This window comes from Notolabrus celidotus, chromosome 23 (assembly GCF_009762535.1).
Source record: "Notolabrus celidotus isolate fNotCel1 chromosome 23, fNotCel1.pri, whole genome shotgun sequence".
Taxonomy (NCBI): Eukaryota; Metazoa; Chordata; class Actinopteri; order Labriformes; family Labridae; genus Notolabrus; species Notolabrus celidotus.
The window spans coordinates 25,219,168-25,242,343 of NC_048294.1; the positions used below are offsets into that span (position 1 = coordinate 25,219,168).

General features: G+C 42.7%; 1 protein-coding gene across 1 annotated transcript in view; it reads left to right on the forward strand.

The window, feature by feature from the left end:
• Window positions 1-23,176, forward strand: part of nlgn2a (neuroligin 2a) — a 369,918-nt gene that overhangs the window by 109,938 nt on the left and 236,804 nt on the right. The window contains exon 3 of the mRNA XM_034676019.1: window positions 20,912-21,764. Coding sequence (XP_034531910.1) covers window positions 21,257-21,764 — 508 coding nt within the window. The 5' untranslated portion in view covers window positions 20,912-21,256. The remainder of the gene's footprint in view (window positions 1-20,911; window positions 21,765-23,176) is intronic.

Below are 23,176 nucleotides of genomic sequence, written 5' to 3' on the forward strand. Positions count from 1 at the left end.
GGGACTTTAGGGACTTTGGACCCTGGTGACTGTGGACCCAAGAAACATTGGAATTAGGGCAATGGATCCCTTGGTGCTTAGACTATTTGGACATGTAGGACCCTGTGAAAAGGGGAATTGGTACCTTTGGAAGTTTGGGCATCATTATTGTCAAGATGATGCCATGACAAGATTAGTAGCAGCATACTATGGTTTGTTCACCAACACAATCGTATTTATAACTACTCATTTCAAGGTTATCAGCTGTGTGGATTTGCTGTTTTGCCTCTGCTCTGTTCTGTAGTTGTGGGAATATGTTTGTGTTTGATTCCTGGGGAAATTAAATGTATTCACAGCTCTACCAGTAAACACTGTAACCATATAGAACCCACAGTACCGTATGTAGAGCATGCTGACATCAACATACACTTCAAATACTGCAGCAAAAAAAATCACAAGTCTATATTATCAAGCAGATCATGTACAATATATTTATGAGCACATCTTCCTCCAGCTCTCCCCCACTTGTAAAACAAACACAGCTCTTCTAGATGAGCTCAGTTATAGATTAAAGCACTGGATGAATATTCATCTCTCACGTTAATGGCCAATAGATGGGAGGAGAATGAAGAGAGAGATAAAGAGAGAGGATGATGTGGGGGAGAGAGGGAGAGTGTTTAGCTGCTGCAACTTGTTATTACCAATGCTGATTATAATCTGGAGATTATTCCTACCATGCCCTTTCTTTTGATATTTATCCCTCACCCTCTCCTTGGCATCAGCGGGAAGCATCACAAAGTCCTACTCTGTGCTGAATTAAATTAATTGAATACCAAAATAGACAGGGTTGAGAGGAGAGGACAACAACAGGCAGAGTGAGGCAAGCAGAAACTGTTGACATGCCCTCTTGATTGGGAAGCAGACAGTCATACACATCAGCTGCTCACGTCTCTCTGGCCATCTGTCAGGGACAACTAGATCAGCATGGCAGGCCTCCAAACCCTCCCACTTCCTCTCTCTATCACCCTCTTTGAGGCATTCATCTTTAAGTATATCACTCTTTCTCAAGGTTCAGAGCTGGTCATTACCAGTCAAATGACCAGACTTCACTTCTCAGTGTCACAGCCTCAGTTGGCCCCAGCATCCTTCCTTGTGACTGTTGTTGAAAGAAGTGGAGTGACTATGAATGGATGTGCCCACATGCAGCCTTTATTGACCATTTCTGTCTCCTCTGATCATATCTACCAAAATAAGGCATGTCTGCATTTGGTTGACCAAACGTGGCCCCCCTCAATAGTTACCACTATGATTACTAGTCTGTTAAATGACTTACTAATATTTTATTACTATAGGACGACAGTGCCAATGAAATGTTGTGTCTAAGTTGTAGTCCAGCCACCCACCACTAGCTGGGGCTGTAGCTCCAGTTAATGGTTACTACCATAAAACATTCATTTGGAAGTCTAAAACACCTAAGTACAACTTTCTAAAAAAACAAAACAAAACTTCCTGATGTTTTGTCTGAGTTCACAGTAAAAAATTACCTAAATTTCAAGATGTTTTTTTTTTTTAATCTAGTATTTTCATCCATTATTGGACAAAACAAATGTAAAACTGGTACTTTAAATGCAACACAGTGAAAGGTAAGGTTCTCCTGAATCAAATGATGTGTGGTACTTGATGCTGAGTGCTTCAATAGGTTAGAAAAACAAAATAAATACAGGGGAGTCTGGTGCCCCCAAAATGGTCTAGGTCTTTAAGGGTTAATGCTCTACTACCCAGATGTAAACAAGCAGAGATAACAGATGTGATCTTGCAGCATGGCAGAATTTAGCAGTATTTTAATTTGGAAAATACAGATAAAGTTGTATGTAGGCTGTTCCTGGTTAGATTGGCATATGATCACTCTACAGGAGCATGCTTTAAGACTTTTGCTTCTTTGAAGTATACAAAAGATGTGCTGCTAAAAGTCAAAGTAAGCATACTGTAATACCGTGTGGCGGATTGGTTCATAGAACACTGTTACAATGAAAAAGCTGTGAAAACTCAAAATTTTAAGGCAACTGTCTGCACTAGATTTTTGAGTTTTGAGGCTAACTAGAAATCTTACATTTGAGCCAACTGATGAGTTTTTGTTGAGATAACTTATCATTCATAAGTAGTGTAACTTAAAGTGTTGAGTTCTACATACTAAGAAGTGAAAGTTGTCCCAACTTATTATTGTTTGTTCAGAAAATGTCCCTTTGTTACTGCATGTTACTGCACCGTTTTCACACCTGCAAGGTAGCTAGCTAATGTTCACGACGGCTAACTATTGATAATGACCATGTCTTATTAAACTAACTAAACAAATTAAAGTGACTAACCGGTAATCAACTCACCATCAACTGACCAACTGTAAAGCTAGAGTTTTAATACAATACTCAAATAAAACACTCACCTTTAGGGCGATCAAATCCACACAGGACAGGAGAGATGGAGCCACATGTGTGGAATTGAAAGTGTGGAAGACCCCTGTAGATTTGAGTTGGAGACCCCGTTCTTTGCCTGAAGCAGACTCTAATAATTTAGCCGAGCCTCAAACCCATAATTTCAAGTTTTACCAACCTAACTTATGAAATGAGACCAACTTTACACAACACACTTAATACAGGGAGTTGAGATAACTTCTTTGATGTAGTTTGTAACAAAATAGAACATTTTTTATTTACTTAACCAAAAAATCATTTTCAGGCCAACAATTTTAAGTTTTCATTTTTACAGTGTAGGGGGAAGTTGTGGTTCATTGCACTGGTTGCCACCTTCCATAATACAAGAGGAAGACTAAGGTGAAGCTGCAGCAGAAGAAGAAGACTCAGTAACCAGCTAGCTAGCTAGTCTTTACTGCAGTGTGTGGCTACTACCACAGCGCAGATCTTGTCAGAGCAGATGACAGATAAAAGCGTGGTAATCTACCCTCACCACATTGGGACTTTTTTTGACTTTGTCAAAAAGATGGAGTGTTTGTGGGCACTGTTTTGTAGAATTCTGTGCAGAAGAAGATGACAAGTTTTCGATTAATTAGAGGTCTTTGTCATGGGGCCGGAGACGTAACTGCAAATCAGTAGAAATGGGTGATGAAACATTAATAAGTCAATTGCATTTCTTAGCTAAGTTTATGAAACAGCATGTCACTCCACACGTCTTACCTTTCCTTCATTTGACTGATAGCACTGTTTTTCATCAGTTTTCCTTAAATATCGTGATTATGTCATTACTGGGAACTTTTTTCACGATTAATGGTATGGTGAAAATCATGACAGCCGTACTATAAAGTATTAACAAGAGAAAGTGTGTAACATTTAAATGCCACAATAAGTTTGGCCCACCTCTGACCTGATAGATAGCCAATCATAGTGAAGGATTGCAGGACTGTATGTTGTATAGGACTTTATACAGTGCCGTTTATATCCAATATATTTAGTTTGCACTAAAGTTGTGAACTTTTTGAATCAAATAGAGACAGACTTTTACGTCTGAACCACTTCATTAAATGCAAAATAACATTTCAGCCTGAATTATTTGGTATCTTTGGAGAACTTTCGGTCCCATTACAATTTAAAATGAAGTTTCTTCGGCTTTGAATAATATTTGAGGCTCAGCATGTGTTTGTTAAACCAGGACCATCAATCTTTGTTAAGGGGTGAAGTGTGAAGATAAGTTGAATTTATGATATAATAAATAAAAGGGTAGCATAATCACACTCGGACAGATTCTGAGCTTGAGTATGCATGGCCGTTGATGAAGCGTCCTATCGCAGCAGGTTTTCACAGTCTTTGAAATAATTCCCAGACTGATAAATGTATTAAAACACATTTAAGCAATTATTTGATAACTTTTTAGAAATCTTGTTCACATCAACAGCAACAGAAAACAACCATTTACTGCATATTAGAAGTGGAAACACGTGTGAGTACAGTCATGTTCTCCATATTTGCTGTCCTGTACTCATTATTGTCAGATTCAGATTAAACTTCAGTTTAATCAGTTGATGTCTTAATATCTCTCTTCTCTGGAGCCTTGATGGCATCTCAGCTGGAAAATTATAGAGTTCTGTCACTTTACACAAGTTCTTCTACCTCCCTAATCCTCTAAGTCAATATTTTAATGGAAAGCTTTTATCTGTCCCAGGTCGCGGGTCCCTGTCTGACTGTAAACAAAGTCCAAGTGCCTTCCTGCTTGTCAAGTGAGCAGCTGTAAGCTAAAACTGACATTCATCAGCTTTACTTGAGCATTTTGCTTGGGAAACTGACTTTTATTTTTTTTACAGCCCCCCATCCTCTTCATGTGTCCTTACGTACCCTCTACTCTCCACTGTCACTCTCCAAGTGTCAGTTTCCTTCCAGCAGTGTTAATTTTCTCATTAGACCCCTTTCACCCTGCCTCACAAACACAGGCTGGTTGTTGCCTTGGGCCAGACCCTCCATACTGGTGCATGTGTGTGTCCCAATTACCCAGTTGAAAAAGTAATCCTCCATGGACCCCCAATTTAGGTCTTGGTTTTAATTCAAATGGTATTACAATAATGACCACCCCCCTGGTGAATGTTTTGGTTATTGAGATTTTTTTAATACAAATGTAGTGTCTGCTTCCCCAGGCTTTCAGAACGCATTTGACATGGTTGCCAATTCTTGTTCTTACAACCTTTGCATCCGTCATCCCGTGAGATTTCAATGTGAACTTGCATTGAGATAGGGACTTTGGTAGATACATTTCGAATGCAAAGACTTGGAAAAGCTTTTGTTTAAACCATTTAGTTTAGATTGGTCAAATTAACCAGTTGACCAACTTTCAGTTGAGTTGAAGCTGTCAAGTCTCGACTGCAATGTGTAACGCACAGAAACGTTAAGGTGGTGGGAAGTTGTTCTGCTTCTGATCCTCACCCGGATCCCATATTTCTTGGGTCCACAGTCACCTCACTGCCTGTGTGCATATGTTGTTCTTGCTTTGTGTTAATGAACTGCGTCTCTTGATCTTTTGCAATGCCTTAATGCAATGTGTAATCACACACATGGACTCCAGTATTACTCTGTTTTGAGGTCTTAGTACAAAGGCGTAGTGATGGTGGAACTCCACTCCAGCATTGTTGCAAATTGCAATGTGTAACGTCAGACTTCCACCAGATCCTTGCACGATGCACTGTGGTCAGGCTCTGTGATCTCCCGTCCATCAACACCCACTAGTTGCTTTTTCAGAATGCAGCACGGAGCAGGACCGCCAGACAGCTGGAGTCATGTGACTCGCTAAAATGTATTATTATTACTATTATTATTATTATTATTATTATTATTATTATTATTATTATTATTGTTATTATCATTATTATTATTATTACCATTATTATTATTATTATTATTATTATTATTATTATTATTATTATTATTATTATCATTATCATTATTATTATTGTTATTATTATTATTATTATTATCATTATTATTATTATTATTATTGTTATTACTATTATTATTATTATTATTATTATTTTTATTATTATTATTAGTACCATTAGTATTATTATTATTATTATTATTATTATTATTATCATTATTATTATTGTTATTATCATATAATTGTATTACTATTAATATTATTATTATTATTATTATTATTATTATTATTATTATTATTATTATTATTATTATTATCATTATTATTATTGTTATTATTATTATCATTATTATTATTATTACCATTACCATTATTATTATTATTATTATTATTATTATTATTATTATTATTATTATTATTATTATTATTATCATTATTATTATTGTTATTATTATTATTATTATTATTATTATTATTATCATTATTATTTTTATTATTATTATTATTGTTATTGTTATTATTATTATTATTATTACCATTATTATTATTATTATTATTATTATTATTATTATTATTATTATTATTATTATTATTATTATTGTCATCATTTCTAGCTCGGGAAGTAGTGGAGCTTAAAGTTTGAGCATCAGCTTAAATAGCTCGTCTCATTGGACGATACGTTTGTCAGTTGGTTGTCAGAATGACGCACGGCAAATGTGAAATCCGTGCAGCTCGTGTTCCCCGCCTGAACCAACCTAATAATAGAATTAATAGATGACATAACTGTTCACTACCTTCCCCTCCACAGGTACACCGTCGTTCTGTGGGAAACGCTCCACCTCATATAACCCCACTTATAAAACAACAAACTATCCCTTTAAAAAAGCAGGAAAGTTGATGCACTGATCCAAGAACATCTCCTTTCTTTATTCTACATATTCCTCCTTGTCAAAACCTGCCACCTACATTACCCATAATTCATTTCAGCTGTTGACAGCTCCCTCTAATAATTCTGTGTGTTACCCTCGTAGCAGCTCATGTACCCTCGAGCTGCTAGCCTCGAGCTCCGACCGGAAACCGAGCCACATAGGTCTTGTAGGCTGACGTCTTTCAACTCCACTTCGCCCTGATTTTTTCCTCCCGACCTGTCGTCTTCAGCCTTAAACGGCACTGACTCAGATGAAATTACTTCAGGCAATTTATCAGATTTTGTGGAGCTCCCTCTGCAGCCACAAAAGGCTTTGAATAAACCTTTTTTCACTTACGCAGTGCTACTCCACGAGACTTTTAAACAGGGGGTGATGTGTTAAACAGATTACCCTGTTACACCAGCTTTTTGCTTACTTTAGATTGTCATCACTTTATTTTACCTTGACACAGGTACACTGGGTTGGCAGGACATGTTCCATGATAAGGTGGTTACATGACAATCTATTGCAGAGATTTACAGACAACTTTTCCACCTCGCACAAACATAAACTTTCCTTTCAAAGTGACGCAATCATATCGATATTTAGCCCGACTATTCAGTGTTTATATCTCTAAACATTTCACATTGTCTTCCCTCATCCCCAGACACTATTCACTCATTATAGAGACGAGACTGGGCTGACAAAGGAAGAGAATAGCCTGATAGACTGCCAGCTACAATACAGACACAATGGGAGGATGCAGAGCGAGAGCGAGGGCTAGACGAAGGAGGAGGAGGAAGAGGAGGAGAGTCTAGGGGCTGTCAGCAAACTTGTTGACAACACAGACACACACACACACACATCAGTGGTGGTAGCGGCGGTGTGTTTGTGATGTCTGCATGTGTGTGTGTGTAGCAGGGGGTGATGGGGTTGCAGACCACCGGAGCGCAAAATTGGAAACAATGTGTCAGCAAGAGTTAAAAGCAAATATTTACAGGGCTTTAATTTGCATCGGGTGCACAGAGTTTCCGGCGTGGGTCAGCGCGTCTACGGCAGAGCGGAGGAACGCGGAGGGGCACGGGTGGTAATTAGGCAGACAGTGGTAGATTAATCACAGGCTGACAGTGCAACCTCGCCGCCACACACAGACGCATTGAAAAGCCAGACACAGCATCATCACTCAGTTCGGATCGTCTTGCAGAGTGCTTCGGACGTTCCCCTCTCACCCACAGATGATGAGTGCATCCAGCGTACCTCCTCCTTCTTTTATGTTTTCAGCTATTTCCAATAAACCACACAGACACATACGGATCCACCGCCCCGCCGTCGCGCTCTGATTACCTGCTTCTTCACTTCCTCTGTCTCCTCTATAAATCACCCGCTCTAAACCCCCCCCCCTCCCTCCTTTTGCTTAAGGGCTGCTCCAGAGCCACTCAGCACCCCATACAGATCCTCCAGCGGGGACTGTGTGGACCACCCAAGGAGGGGGATCTCAGCTGCTGTGGGTACAGCTCAGTGAAACGTGAGAGAGTGCTAAGATTGCTGGCAGTACACATGTTCCATATATCATAAATATTTGACCATCTTCTGAGTGGCTTTGACCTTGCATCAGAGACTGTAGGTTATACAGCATAGAGAGGCTCATGTGGAGATTTGAAACATCAAGGAGCTTCATTAGTAGTTAAATCTTTAAGAGGGAGACACTTCTATGAGAATCAAAGGCCATCAAACAGTGATTTCATGGCACACCATTCCTGATATGATGCCTACTGGACAGTTTTCCACATCAGTGATGTCAAAGTTGTTGTCTTAGTCAAGTGCTTTTAACAAGTCGGACCTTTAAAATGATTGGATGGCAGGGATTGTTTGATACAGATTTAAAGGTTTACAAGCCTTTTCCTCTGAACTTTTGATGCAATGGCAGACAAAGGCCAAGCGACATTAGAATAGAGGAAGTAATCCCTGCTGATAAATCCTCTGAATGCAGATCCTCTTGAGAAGAAAAAAAAACTACATCTGACAGAATCTTTGACAGGTTGGATTTTAATGAACTTTGACAATCAAAGTCCTGACCTTTGGGAGGGAATGGAGAGCTAAAGAGTCCAAAGGGAGGAGTCTTATGAAGTGTATTAGCTGAGTTAGGCCGTTCTTTTTTTTAACCGATCTAAAAATACTCAAAAGCAGAATGGTCAAGAATCCATGGCTCTGGTTATTCTTATTGTCTCTTCAGTGACCATGCTTAGATAAAGTAAGGTTCTCCTGAAGACCAAGAGCTGTAACAGCCAAATTCCACTAAATCCATGTCCAGTCCGTCTCCGGTCTGTCACAGCACTGGATCTGATAGGTTTCTATTCTAGTCAATGTGTTAACTTCCACTGGATCCGCTCCGTTGCATTCCGGCTGCATCTTTGATCCAGCAGGTTAAAACCCTTCCAGATCAGATACACAAGACTTCTATTTTTGCCCGATGCCGGAGCACGACGCATCAATCTCAACAGAGCAGATGGAGCGGGACAGGAAGTCAGGTTTCACCAAAACAAAATGAAAACATCCGGTTAATTTTCAACAGCCAGTCTATGCCATCGGGGTCTTGTTCGCGAGTGAGGGTAAAATGGAGCGTGAGATCCACAGGTGGATTGGTGCGGCGTCAGCAGTGATGCGGACGTTGTATCGGACCATTGTGGTGAAGAGGGAGCTGAGCCGGAAGGTAAAGCTTTCGATTTACCAGTCGGTCTACGTTCCAACCCTCACCTATGGTCATGAGCTGTGGGTCATGAACGAAAGGTTAAGATCGCGGATACAAGCGGCTGAAATGAGTTTCCTGCGAAGGGTGTCTGGGCTCGGCCTTAGAGATAGGGTCAGGAGCTCGGACATCCGGAGGGAGCTCGGAGTAGAGCCGCTGCTCCTCCGTGTCGAAAGGAGTCAGCTGAGGTGGTTCGGGCATCTGATAAGGATGCTCCCGGACGCCTCCCTTTAGAGGTGTTCCGGGTACGTCCAACTGGGAGAAGGCCCCGGGGTAGACCCAGAACGCGGTGGAGGGATTATATCTCCCGCCTGGTCTGGGAACGCCTCGGGATTCCCCAGGAGGAGCTGGAAAGTGTCGCCGGGGAGAGGGATGTCTGGGTCAATTTGCTTGGACTGCTACCCCCGCGACCCGACCCCGGATAAGCGGAAGAAAATGGATGGATGGATGGAGGGTTAATTTTCAGAATAAAACACTCTGTGTTATCACCAGATCGTATTTCACTTAACTACAACAACAAACCAAAGTCATGATGAGCGGAGCCAGGCCTGGAGTCAACAGGTCAGAGGTTTTCAGAGGACCAGAAAGACAACATGGATGAGGAGAGGAGGAGGAGGAGAATCCTTGATTCAGTGATTACCGCTAGAAAACCTTGATCACATGACTCCAGCTGTCCGGAGGTCCTGCTCTGTGCTGTGTTCTGAAAACACAACTGGTGGACCGCAGCGGATTGGAGACGGACCGGACATGAATCTGGTGGAAGTCCCGTGTCATGTCCCGTTGATGCCACTGCAGTATTTCCAGTGTCAGTAGAGAACCATGCAAGGCATTAATCAATGACGACTAAATAAAGGAAGATCATAAAGTAACACATTTATGTCACACAGTGATGATAAGCCGCCTCGGATTTTAAAGGAGTCATGTTATATAGTACTCACACCCTGTAGCAGGAAAAAGAGAGTCTGGTGCTAAACTCCAGAAACCCTACAGGACTAAAAGTCAGGTCCCAGCCGTGACCTCAGGTTTTTTACCCTGCTTGTTCTGCTGTTATAAACTTCCCGTAGTGTTAACTGTCAGCTGATTGGTCTCCTCTACATAATCTCAACTCACATCCACCCCTCAGCTATATCTGTTGAACTCTGGCCCCGAGTCTGATTTCTTCTTCTCCACACTGAGAGAGATGGAGGGATGTAAAAAAAAAGAAGAAGAAGGAAATAAGGGATTGGCAGTAGCTTGAGTGAGCCTCCCTGGCGGCTCGTTTCTATTCAGAGCCCACACACAGGCTGCAAGTGAGGCGTCGAGCTTACGACCACAAACGCACACTTACGTCCACCACACCGATGAGGCGTCTGCATCACCCCTTCCCTGTTCAAATGCTCACCGTCTGCTTCACCATGCTTTCAAAAATCCTTTGTGATCAACACATCAAGCTGCTGTCACACGGATAAAAAGGACGCACACAGGCGCTGCAGAGATATTCCAAACAACATTTTCACATTTCCCCGTGCAGCTAAGAAAGCACGTGCGTTGACTCACATTTTACTGTCACAGTGATGTGATGTCTGAATGTTCAATTCTCATGTTAAAGCTTTGATGTATTAATTAGCAGACATAAAACAAACGAGCTCTCCTGATATGAATACTGTCAGGCTCTGAAAGCCTTGATATGATAATGACTGTGACGTGTTTGTGTGGGTGGTTGCATGTCGGCGTGTTTTTGCATTTGTTTCCGTTTGCACACACGACCGCCTAGACTCGTCTTATCTATCCGCCCTCGACTTTCCTCCTCCTAACCTCAAGATAATATTAAGGCCGCTGCTCCTGTTGACCCCATCCATCCAGCGCACTGAATTCCAGCTATTAGTCTGCACCACCAGCCTGGCAGAGTCAGGTTATTATCTATCATTAGGTTGAACCCAGTGTACTGACAGACTGCCTGGCAACACAACTCGAAGGGAGAGGTGGCAAGCAATTACTGGGGAGGTCGTAGCGGGTGGTTGTAGGGCTGTGTTGGAGTAGAATTGAGTAGAATTGGTTTTAGTGGGATTTAGATTACAGCTGGAAAACTAACTGGCAGAATGGCGATGATTCGGTCGGGAGGTTGTGATTTTCAGCCGTATTTGTACATTGGAGGAAATTTGGGGAAACTTTGGAGCAGAAGGGCAAAAATAAACTTCAGAAACCATCTGAGAAGCCAGACGATGTATCATCTTGTCATCTTGGATAAATCAGGGTTAGTTAACAGATTTGGAGGTGTACAGCTTGCTTAACAACTTTTAAATGATGTCAATGTAACTAGAGGTGTTCTGATTAGGGATGCACCGATCCTACTTTAATGCTCCCGATACCGATATCGATCTCTGGGCTTTGGTATCTGCCGATACTAGCCGATCCGATCCTGGTATTGATTTAACAATCTCTTCTCCTTAATGTGAGGATAGAATCATGGCAACTTCAAGCTTTTCTGACTTGATGGTGAACTGTACCTGGGTTCCAAGTGCTAAACCAGAGGCTGGAATCCCTTAATTTCAAGGATCCTGAACAATTAAATCCAATAACCTGTCCGTTTTTTCACACTTTGGGCTTCCATTATATTTTTCAGCACGACTGCCATCCGTTGAAACATTACCGCTGCACATGTTGCAAGTTTTCGGCGGAGTTGTTAGCAAAAGAAGCGTGACATGCAGCTAAACTACAGAGCCTCTGTAGTTCTCCTCCATCATGCTCCACCGGGCAAAAATGCACAGACCGGTCGGCGCTGATGACGTAGGAGACGCACATGGCTGTTGTAAACACAGAAAAGTATAGAACTGAGATGAATAGATCTGCCACGTGGATCGGCACTATATATCGGCCCTTTGTCACTGATATCCGATCTAGCTTTTTGAGTCAGATCTAGCCAATATCTGATACCAGGATTGGATCGGTGCATCTCTAGTTCTGATGTAAATAGTTTCCTACTTGTTTAAACAGCAATTCAATTTCCAAATAAATGTCTTCGTAACGCTTAAGCGCCTCATCTGCAGAGGCTAAGGTGCTTATTACAGTGGTCCTAGGTTCAGCTACTGGCCTTGACTATTTGATGCATGTCTTCCCTATAGACCAGGGGTACTCAAATACAAATCTTAGAGGGCCACAAATATTTTTTTCAATGAGTCAAAGGTCCCTTTAATGAGGTCGGTCAGCCACATGCCGTAATACTGCAATATTTAAAGCAAAATGTCCTTTTGGTTCAAAACAACAACAAAAATATGAATGAAATGTTGTGTTGTGTCATAGATGTGTCAAGAGTCCTGCTTGGAGCTTGATTTGATGATTTCAGTGCATTTATTTTGTAGTTCTTACCTCTGAATTTTGAGGAAATGTCTCTTCAAAATTCCTATGCTTCGTCTTATAATGCCGTTTCAAATTGGAAATCTTCAGCACAGCTATAGTCTCCTGGTATATTAAGCACATGGGTCTTGTGGTGGTTGGAGGGTCAGTAAATGCAAAGTTTCACTCCATTCTTCATTCAATCGCAGATTTTCACCTTCCACTTTTCTTTGAGCAGTGAACTTAAAACACACCGTTTTCGTGCATTCTAGGGTCGTACAGCTGGCAAAGTGCCAGTATGTGAACTGCTCCAAAAAACAAAAGTGAAAGATAAAAATTGCACTCGCAGCAGTGGACTCTAAGTGACCCAGTAACAGCCTGTCTGCGTATCGTTGACATGGAGACAAGTCGCGGTATACACGTGCTGACCAGACCAAAGCATATAGTAAAGGAATAACAGTTCGGGGGCCACAAATAGGCGGCCGGTGGGCCCGGATGCGTCCCGGGGGGCGCCTATTGAGGGCCTCTGCCATAGACTGTATAAATAATGGACGTAGTCTCGGTGACGTCACCCATCTGTTTCTGAAGAGCTGTTTTGAGGACAATCGTAGGCGGCAGCCATATTGCTGCTGTCGAGCGATTGTGACGTAAAGAGGCGGGCTTTGAGCCTCCTAGCCAATAGCTACAGTGTTCCCACCTGTCAATCAAGTCAGCTGTGCCTCTCATTATGGAAAACTTGTAATATTAATGTTTTTGAAATTGACCCCCTGTACAGTGTGTGCTGATCGGGAAATGAGCTATCCAGACTCCACTCGTTTTTTTGAACCAGGCTGTAAACATGTTTATTTCTGCTGCAAAGATCAGCTTTTTTGAGCCAGCCTCAAGTGGATCCTCTATGAACTGCAGATTTTAGCACTTCTGCATTAGCCTCATATTTTTAAACCTGAGGTTGCCGCTTGGTCGACACAGAATAAAGCATCTACAGGGGGAGGGGGAGGGTGTATTATTTCACTATCAAATGTTATTTCTTGCTTAAAGGCTTCTCTGTTGTAGCAACACTTCCAGACTGTCTCCACCCAAAAATGTGATTTCTAATGATTGTCCCAATTAAATATCTGTCCTTGTGCTGACTTGTATTAAAGCAGAGTGGGGAATGTCCCTTTACTTACCAATGATTAAGAACTCAAACACAACACAACAAAAAAAGTTAACTTCTGTAAATTATTTGTCATGGGAGTTATTAATCACGTCAAATCACAAACCCTTTTAAAGTCCAAAAAGGCTTTTGCGCCATCTTCCAAACCACCATGTCCTTTTTGATGTGTACAAGACTCAATTACACAACGTCATCTAATCCAAATCCACAGTCAGCCTCCAGGAATAACGCTTATTCCCTCCCAAATGAGGGGCATGTTCCACCACACTCACTGATCACACTTCAGTCACCACGAGCAGAGACATGACCTTCATATGGAAGATTAACAGCAGGTTAATTGGAGGAAGCCTCTGTTACAGCACATAAAAGTGCTACTGAAACAGCCCTCATAGCAATTAAAGATAACAAAGTCGGCCTGCTGTTGAAAACATGGAATCATAAGCACTTGGTGTAATTCTTGTGTTAAAACGAGCAGTGAAGCAGCTCCCCTCCCTCATGGCAACAACATCAAAGTCTGGTGTCACTTTTGAAGTAGAGATCCTCAGAATAAAGGACAAGTCGTAATTTGTGGGAAATGATCTCTGGTGAGACTTGTTGTAATTAATGAGGGAGAAAATTGTTCACACATACAAGAGAAAGACGCAATAAAAATAACACCTGCAGACTGTAATACAATTTAATTACCCATGCAGCAAATTGCAGATCTTACAACACTGAAGTTTTGCTCGAGCTGTTATTTAGATGTTTGAAGTCCCAGTTTGTTGTCTGGTATTGGATTGTGTCACTGCAAAGTGTTCTTTTTACTCAAATCGATGCATACTTTCTTAGACTTTCACTTTAAAGACGAAGCTCTCTCACACACTTCACGGTGTTTCCAGATCAATATCACAGCTAATAAATATCACTTTTATCCTCCACAGGAGATGAAATCCCTCTTATAGGTTAGGTGACCCATTTGTTGTGAGACAATCCTGCTGAGGAATCACGTATTCCCAAACCAAAGCAAATAAATCTTACCCTGCATTAATTTCCACACAACAACAGGTTCCTCTGTTGTATTCAGTAGAGCATCACATTCAGCAGAGGCCCTTTACTTAAAGAAATAGAACAGCTTTTTGGGGAATAGGCTTATTTGCTTTCTTTACCGTAACAGAGTAAGTGAAATCAAATCAGGGAAAAGCTCTGATAGCAACGATAACCACCAGCTCGTGAGCACGGCGGAGCATCCAGCAGGTCAAAGGACAGATACTCCCCTCAGGAATTAGAGGAGTGAAATAAAGACTAATTGTTGGACTAGCATTCATCAGATGGACTGAAACACAGTTCCAACAGCTTGAAGTGTTCTGCAGTGACAGTTGCCAGGTTGTGATTGGCAAGCATTTGGAGAAACTGGGAACCAATTCTTGGCCTTTGTGTGCGATCGGTGGCAGCCATGTTTGAACAAAGAGAGTAAGCAGCAAAGTTACACCCAGATATTTTCTGCATGGTTGGGGATGGATGGATGTGGATTTAAATGAGCATGTGGTCACTTATATCAGGGTTTCCCAAAGTGGGAGTCGGGATCGCCAGGGGGGTGTCGGGACACTAGTGAGGGGTCGCGAGATGTCTAGCAGAATTATTTTTTTTTTAAGTAATCTAAAATTTCAATTTAAACATTATTTTAAAATTAGAAACAAAGCTAGTCATTCAATTTGATATAAAACCTTACAAATTCAGATTTTTCATTAGATATCTGCTTTTTTTGTTGCCAGGTGACTCCTGAGGTAAGAGTTAATTATCACTTAATTAACAAAATTATAAGTTACAGCAAGTTTATTCTCAGCAGTACAGGAGACACAGCCACATGCAAATGTAGGTAGGCTAATTTTCTGTAGACCAGCTACAGCTCGCGAGTCTTTGCCACCTCTATTATTCAGGATCCAGAGTCTTTGGCACCTCTATTATTCAGGGTCCGGAGTCTTTGGCACCTCTATTATTCAGGGTCCGGAGTCTTTGGTACCTCTATTATTCAGGATCCGGAGTCTTTGGCACATCTATTATTCAGGGTCCCGAGTCTTTGGCACCTCTATTTTTCAGGATCCAGAGTCTTTGGCACCTCTATTATTCAGGGTCCTGAGTCTTTGGCACCTCTATTTTTCAGGGTCCCGAGTCTTTGGCACCTCTATTTTTCAGGATCCAGAGTCTTTGGCACCTCTATTTTTCAGGGTCCCGAGTCTTTGGCACCTCTATTTTTCAGGATCCAGAGTCTTTGGCACATCTATTATTCAGGGTCCCGAGTCTTTGGCACCTCTGTTATTCAGGATCCGGAGTCTTTGGCACCTCTATTTTTCAGGGTCCCGAGTCTTTGGCACCTCTATTATTCAGGGTCCCGAGTCTTTGGCACCTCTATTTTTCAGGGTCCCGAGTCTTTGGCACCTCTATTTTATAGGGTCCGGAGTCTTTGGCACCTCTATTATTCAGGGTCCGGAGTCTTTGGCACCTCTTTTTTTCAGGGTCCGGAGTCTTTGGCACCTCTATTATTCAGGGTCCCGAGTCTTTGGCACCTCTATTTTTCAGGGTCCGGAGTCTTTGGCACCTGTATTATTCAGGGTCCCGAGTCTTTGGCACCTCTATTTTTCAGGGTCCCGAGTCTTTGGCACCTCTATTTTTCAGGGTCCCGAGTCTTTGGCACCTCTATTATTCAGGGTCCGGAGTCTTTGGCACCTATATTTTATAGGGTCCCGAGTCTTTGGCACCTCTATTATTCAGGGTCCGGAGTCTTTGGCACCTATATTTTATAGGGTCCCGAGTCTTTGGCACCTCTATTTTTCAGGGTCCCGAGTCTTTGGCACCTCTATTTTTCAGGGTCCCGAGTCTTTGGCACCTCTATTTTTCAGGGTCCCGAGTCTTTGGCACCTCTGTTTTTCAGGGTCCGGAGTCTTTGGCACCTCTATTATTCAGGGTCCGGAGTCTTTGGCACCTCTATTTTTCAGGGTCCCGAGTCTTTGGCACCTCTATTATTCAGGGTCCGGAGTCTTTGGCACCTCTATTTTTCAGGGTCCCGAGTTTTTGGCACCTCTATTATTCAGGGTCCGGAGTCTTTGGCACCTCTATTTTTCAGGGTCCCGAGTCTTTGGCACCTCTATTATTCAGGGTCCCGAGTCTTATATTTTTGGTGGTCATGGGCTGAAAAGTTTGGCAGCCCCTCACCTAGGAGGCATGTTGAGACCCGGTGTGAATGACCCCTGAGACTCTAACTGAGCTCTGCTGTGGTTTTCCTTGACTTTGACGACCTACAGCTGTCTCTTTGTCTCTGTTTTCTTGTCTGGGCCTTCCCTCGCATGCACTCATCATACTTTTCTCTGTGCCGTCTCAGGTGGTGATATGAATTGGTCATGTTGCCACATAAAGTAGGGAGTAGACAGCTTTGCACAGCACCTCCTTTTTCAGCATTCCTGTATCTTGATATAATACTTTGTTCATATCAGCTGGGACAGTGTACAGTACAGTCAATCAGCTTTGGTGAGGGGATCCCAGTGTGCCAGTTTCCCCAGTAGTCTAAGTGAGCAAAAATAGAAGTCTTGTGTATCTGATCCGGAGGGCTCTGACCTGCCAGACCAGAGACGGAGCGGATCCAGTGGAAGTTAACACATTGACTAGAATAAAAACCTATCAGATCCGGTGCTGTGACAGATCAGAGACGGATCTGGTGGAATTCGGCCGTAAATCCCAACCCCTTAAAAAAGTTGCATTTTCAAGGTGTTGATACTCTGGATTATGTCGTATCCAGGAGCATATTTGGTTTAAAGATAGTAACATCAAGTTTCTCTTATAGCTCTGCAAGTGAGTGAACCAGAAATGTCAAACTGTTCCTTAAAATAAATGTAAAGCAGCAGATAAAAAGGAGGATTTGTTTTGTAGCTTAATAGTTAGATCATAGTGCAGTGATGACTCTAAAAGTGGGCTCCAAACTGAAAACCATTTTTAAACTTTTCTTTAACGGACCAGTTTCTGTGATTTTCTGTCTTGTGACTAAAAAAAGTGACGTTCCTTCACACCTGCCTCTGAGCTCCTCATTGCTTTGTAAAACCGTGTTGTCTTCCAGAGCTTGCAAACTGATGAGACATTAAGCTGCCTCTCCTTCCCTTCACTTCTAAGGCAGTCCTTTTTGGTTTAGATGCTGGAAAAATGGTGCGTGATGTTCTCTTCAACAGCCTCCTGACAGATCAGTCATTCTGCGTTCCTCTCTAGCTTAGTGAGAAGTATTTAGCTGTCCATTCTGCGTTATATGCTCAGCGTTCACTGTCGACTTTCCTCTTTGCACAGCTCTCTTTTTTCTTGCCGTAGAAGGGATATCGACTGTACTGAGCAGTGGTGACATTGTTATAGCCTTGCTGTGGGCCTAATAATAAGAGCATTACTGTGCCGTCTATCAGAATTTGTTCACAGGCAGGAGACGGTTCAGGTCAACAGATTAAGCAACAAAATTGTATCACTTACAGATTTGTGGGTCAGATTAAAGTGTTTGACAGGCTGCATCTGGCCCACAGCCTGAGGTCCTAGTTTAACCAAGCCTGATGAAGGGCACAGCAGTCTGTGAGAGCACTGACACTGTCACAGTCCTGAAGCATGATGCTCAACACCTTACTGCTTGTAGCTTGTACATTAGTGTGGATTAAGAGCAGCTCCAGGCCTGGTTTGTGCTACATCTGAATTAAGTTTAGTCATAGTAAGTGCTATTTTGCATGTTTTTGTGCTGATTTGCAATTCATGCAGCCTCCCAGCGATACAGCCTGGAGTAAAGTGGCTGGTCAAGATGCGGAAATAGAATTTTTTTGTATTGCAATTTCCCAAAGAGGTTCTCCCAGGTGCTTATTCAGATGACAAAGTGAGAGAGGATGAAAGATGAAGGAAGGATGTACGAAAGAACGAGGTTTAAACTGATGGTCTGTGTGGTCCTCTCCTTCTCTGCCTCCTGGGGATGCTGGAGAAACATCCTCCTGATTGAATGAATCATGGATGAGTGTGCATCGTGGTGCATGTGTGTGATAGCACTGCAGTACAGTATATCTGGAGAGCCTGCTCCTTTAAATCTGTTTCTGTAAATCTGTTAGCGAGCGCTATCTGCCTTCCAAACACTCCTGTGGATATCTCCTATGGCTCTGTTGCCATGCTAAACTCTCCTTCCATCAGACCTCTCCCTCTCTGCTTCATCAATCACTTAAGCTCTCCCACTGGTCACAGCAAAGCCGGACCTATTAGGCGCTCTAATTGAGCCAATTAGCAATTAAACACTCAGATGCACCCCCGAAATTCTGGAGGTCCCTTCAGGCAAACTCTTGCCTGCCAGGGTCTTGGATTTTTACCAGGGATGTTGGCTTTCATGAGCCTCTGCTACTCTCTGCGCCTGCTCAGGCTCGAGGTGCAAGTTTAGGGCATTTGGCCCCCTCCCTTGGTCTATTAGATGTCCACTTTTCCAAGAGACTCCAGGGTCAATGAAGCAGCGTCTCATGTTGCTTTAACTCAAGTACCCTTAAGGACCTCTGCTGACCACGGAGAAGCATTTCATGAACACCGGGACCTGTTTCCTCTTCATCTGCATTTGTCCCTCACTCTATTTCATCTCTGCCTCTCCATCTCCCAGTCTCTTTTATGTGTTTTTTTGCAGGATGAAAGTTTAATGGCAGATAGTGGTGTGTGCGCATACGTGGGTGGAGGGCTAGTCCCTGCCTGCAGTGCAAAAGCAGGCCGGCCTCCAGACTCTCCATGGTTTAATTAGAGCACACATCGTGCTGTCCGTTTCTCCGGGAGAGGGTACACTCCCAGATGCACACACGGGCGCGTGGGCAGAACAACAAAGTCCACACTGAGAGGAACAAAGGCAGACACCAATATATTTAGGCTGAACACACTGTACCAGAAGAAGACAATGAGTGATTACTGGCGCTATAAACTCGCTTGCAATTAGCGCTCTATGAAAGGAATGAAAGGACACGAATCTTTGAGAAGAAGTCTGAGCATATCCTCCCCTCAAAGAGAGGAAGACGTACATTAAAAACTGTATTATGAGCCTCCCTATTTCTGCCATCAGTGTGAGGCAGACTTGTCGCCTGCTCATCAGCCTATAGACTCTAATTATCTGCCGTCTTGCCTCAGGATACTTAACTCCCATATTTTTACATTCAAATGGCTTTATTGCAAGTGAGAGAAGAAAGACAGACAACAAAAACACAGAGGCGCTTCAGTGGGTGCAGGCAAGGCAATAATACGGTTAATGATGACTTTAAATGGGACAATTACAGCATGGTGATAAAGCAAGAAAGAGCGTGAAGGAGAGGAAGAAGTAATGGTGAATTTAAGAAATCAGATTAGACTGAAATAGAGCGAACAGGAAATAGATTTTCACATACAGTGGTTTCTTCCAGGAGGTGTGTGCCCTAACATTACATAACACCGCCCAACAATGCTGTGACGCCTTAATCCCCTGCATGCCTCATGCGTTTCTGACGGGGGGGTTTGCTCCATGAGGATTTGCACATTTGCGCAGTAGATTACATGAATGAGTGTACAGTGGGTGGGCACTGATTCATGTGTGGGTCGTTGAGGGTGTACCGTGCGCATGTGTGTGTGGTTCTTTGTGCTCTGCATGCAGCACTAAAGTGTTCCAGGCTGCTGTAAGCTGCTTACAGGCGCACATTACCGACCTTCGACCTTACTGGGCAGTGAAAGGCTTGCCCTAATCTCTAGCCTCTTCTCTTTGTCTACGCTATCTACCGTACTTTTATCTCAAGAAGCAGCTCCAAAGCCTTTAAGATATTAATAAGAACCAAAAATATTGAGACATCAGTGGTGCGTTTGTTAAAGGGAGATGTGATTAAATCAGCTGCACTACATTAGCTTTCTGCAGAGAAGCTAGCGTGTTAAAGGGAGGCTAGCAGGATAAACACAGTTCAATGGGAGGGAATTGGTTCACGTCCTCGCCTAGGTCAGACCAGGACACGCCGAACAAGTCCAATTTAAGCTTTTCATCCATAATAGATGGAGAGAGTCATGTAGGAATGTGCGCTCAACATGGAGTATACATGAGATTTCAGTGGGTGAGATTATGTGGCACAAACCGGGGAGACTAAAACGTGATGACAAGGATTGGTTTCCTGACGTCCTCTCCCCGGGTGGAGATCAGCCTGGAGTGTTATCATGTGAAGAAAAACAAGTTGTTATCACTTGAAATGTTTCCAAAATGAGGAAACTTGATCTCGACGTTACCTTCCACTGTGTTTTTCTCCCTTCATTCCAGGCGATGTTTTGCACTTGGCAACAGTTGAATGGAAACTCCAGCACTGACAGTATTTAATGGAATATATTCCTGTTACAGATAAACTATAATCTCTCTTATCTTTCCTCCACCCCCTCTCTTTCTGTTTTCCTCACCCCCTCCTCCGCCTCTGTCTCATTCTGCAGAATTCAGCGGCTGCTCCAATGATCCGGACTGTAAAGGATCCATAGGGATGGAACGGAACAGAACCATGGCCTGGGGAGTGTTTCGAAACGCTGTTGCTGAGAACCAACACTGACCTGGCACCCGCATCAAGGTCCGTCCGCCTTGTCCAGCACCCCGAGGACCCTTCCTTCCCCTAGCAACTGCTTTGCCCTTCATCCCACCTTCACGCAGCACTCCTGGTCTTATCACACCTCCTTCTGTTTTTAGTGAACTACCTTTTTTTACTACACCTCCCTGACTGCTGGATAAAACTCCACACTCACTTCAGACAGTTCTCCAAAACAGACTAGAAGCAGGTGGGCAGTATGAATCCAGTCATGTACTCCTTTCCACTCGCTCTCAGTAAACAGAGCCGGCGGAGTTTAATGCCCAGGACACGCCCCCTTAGCCTCATGACAGACTGGTGCCTAATGGGTGCTCTAGGCCTCCTCTTCCTCCTCAGCCTGGCTTCAAGCCAGAAGATGGACCCTTCCAAACACCCCATAGTCACCACCAACTACGGCAAGCTCAGAGGCATCAAGAAGGACTTGAACAACGAGATCCTGGGCCCAGTAGAGCAGTACCTTGGCGTCCCCTATGCCACAGCACCCATTGGAGACCGGCGCTTTCAACCGCCGGAGGCTCCGGGATCCTGGCAGGAGATTCGCAACGCCACCCAGTTTGCACCTGTGTGCCCTCAGAACGTCCACGGCGTGCTCCCCGAGATTATGCTACCCGTGTGGTTCACGGATAATCTGGATGTGGCGGCGGGTTACATCCAGAACCAGAGCGAGGACTGCCTCTACCTCAACGTCTACGTGCCCACAGAGGATGGTGAGTGGACGTTAAATTATATTTTGGTGGAGGGTGACAGATGAAAGGTCTGTTGGGTAACAGTGCAAAGATAATTGACTGTTTGCTAAGCCCCGCCTCCTGTAACCTCGTGTTACAGATTTAGTTACAGAGTCAGAGTCAGCAGTGGAAATGTTCTTTGATTTCCTGAACAACGATCTTTAAACTCAGACTTCTCATTTCCAGACGGTTTTTGAAATGACAGACTTTTTAAAGTTTGGTTTTCCTGCTCCTTCTTTTAAATGAGAACTGCATAAAGTAGACCCTGTGTGATCTGGAACCTTTGAGGTGGATGCTAATCAAATCCAAATGGTGACTTTATTTTCTGAAGTAAAAAAGGGGATCTTTCTTTGTTAAAAACAACAAATCAGTTTTCTTTTTACAAACTGAATTAGCTGATATAATTGCCTTTTGGAAACAACGCACATTGAAGCTGATATCTGCGTTCAGCATTGGGATGTATTACAAACCGATACATGTCCCAGGCTGTACGGTGAATAGATAATAAGGCGCTGCTCGCCATTGGAGCAGCATTGGTTGTCACTAAATCAACTAGGGATGTAAAATATGGAATGTTCTTAGCTGATAACCAATAAGAACATGCTCTTGATGATAAGATTACTGATATTTTATTTACAGACTCAGATTCAGAGAACTTTATTGATCCCAGAAGGCCAATTTAGTTTACAGCCTATGAGGTAGTTCAATAAACAACACTAATAATCACACGCTAACAGTCACAACACTCAACATGTCGATGACAGCAGATATGTAAGAAGGAGCTTGTCATAAAATAATAAATTAATGAATGTATCAACACAAGTGCAAGGATTAGACTAGGAAACACCTTATAAGTACACAAACGGCTGTCAGCATTTATCAGTTTGATAGCAGAAAGGTTCAAAGAATATGCAAATCGTTTGTTCTCCTTGGAGGGGCGAGTTAGCGCCGCCCTGAGTAATTACAGGTTTATATATATCAAATTCTTATCAAACATTTGTTCTATTTATATTGAGTAAAAATCATATCACTATAATTATTGTTATTGAATTATCAGCCAGCACTAATTACTAGTCCATATGTCCATGTTTAAACTTATGACACTGACGTTGCTGTCGTTCAGACTCTGGATGTATGTAGAAAACATCATGCAGGGCAGGTAGGGACACTGTTCCTAACACGCTGTTTGCTGACAAAATCTTCAACCTTCTACCTCAGAAAAAGATGTGTCATTAAGTTCTGCAAATTCAGAAGTGCTGTCATTAAATGCTTTAGCTTCTGGGTCAACTCTGGTAAACTGAAAAACCTCTTGAATCAGCTCTATGGCACTCAGTGTTTTTTGGTGCCAATGCTAGCTGCATCTACTGCTGCTTCGATTCCTCTAATACATCTTC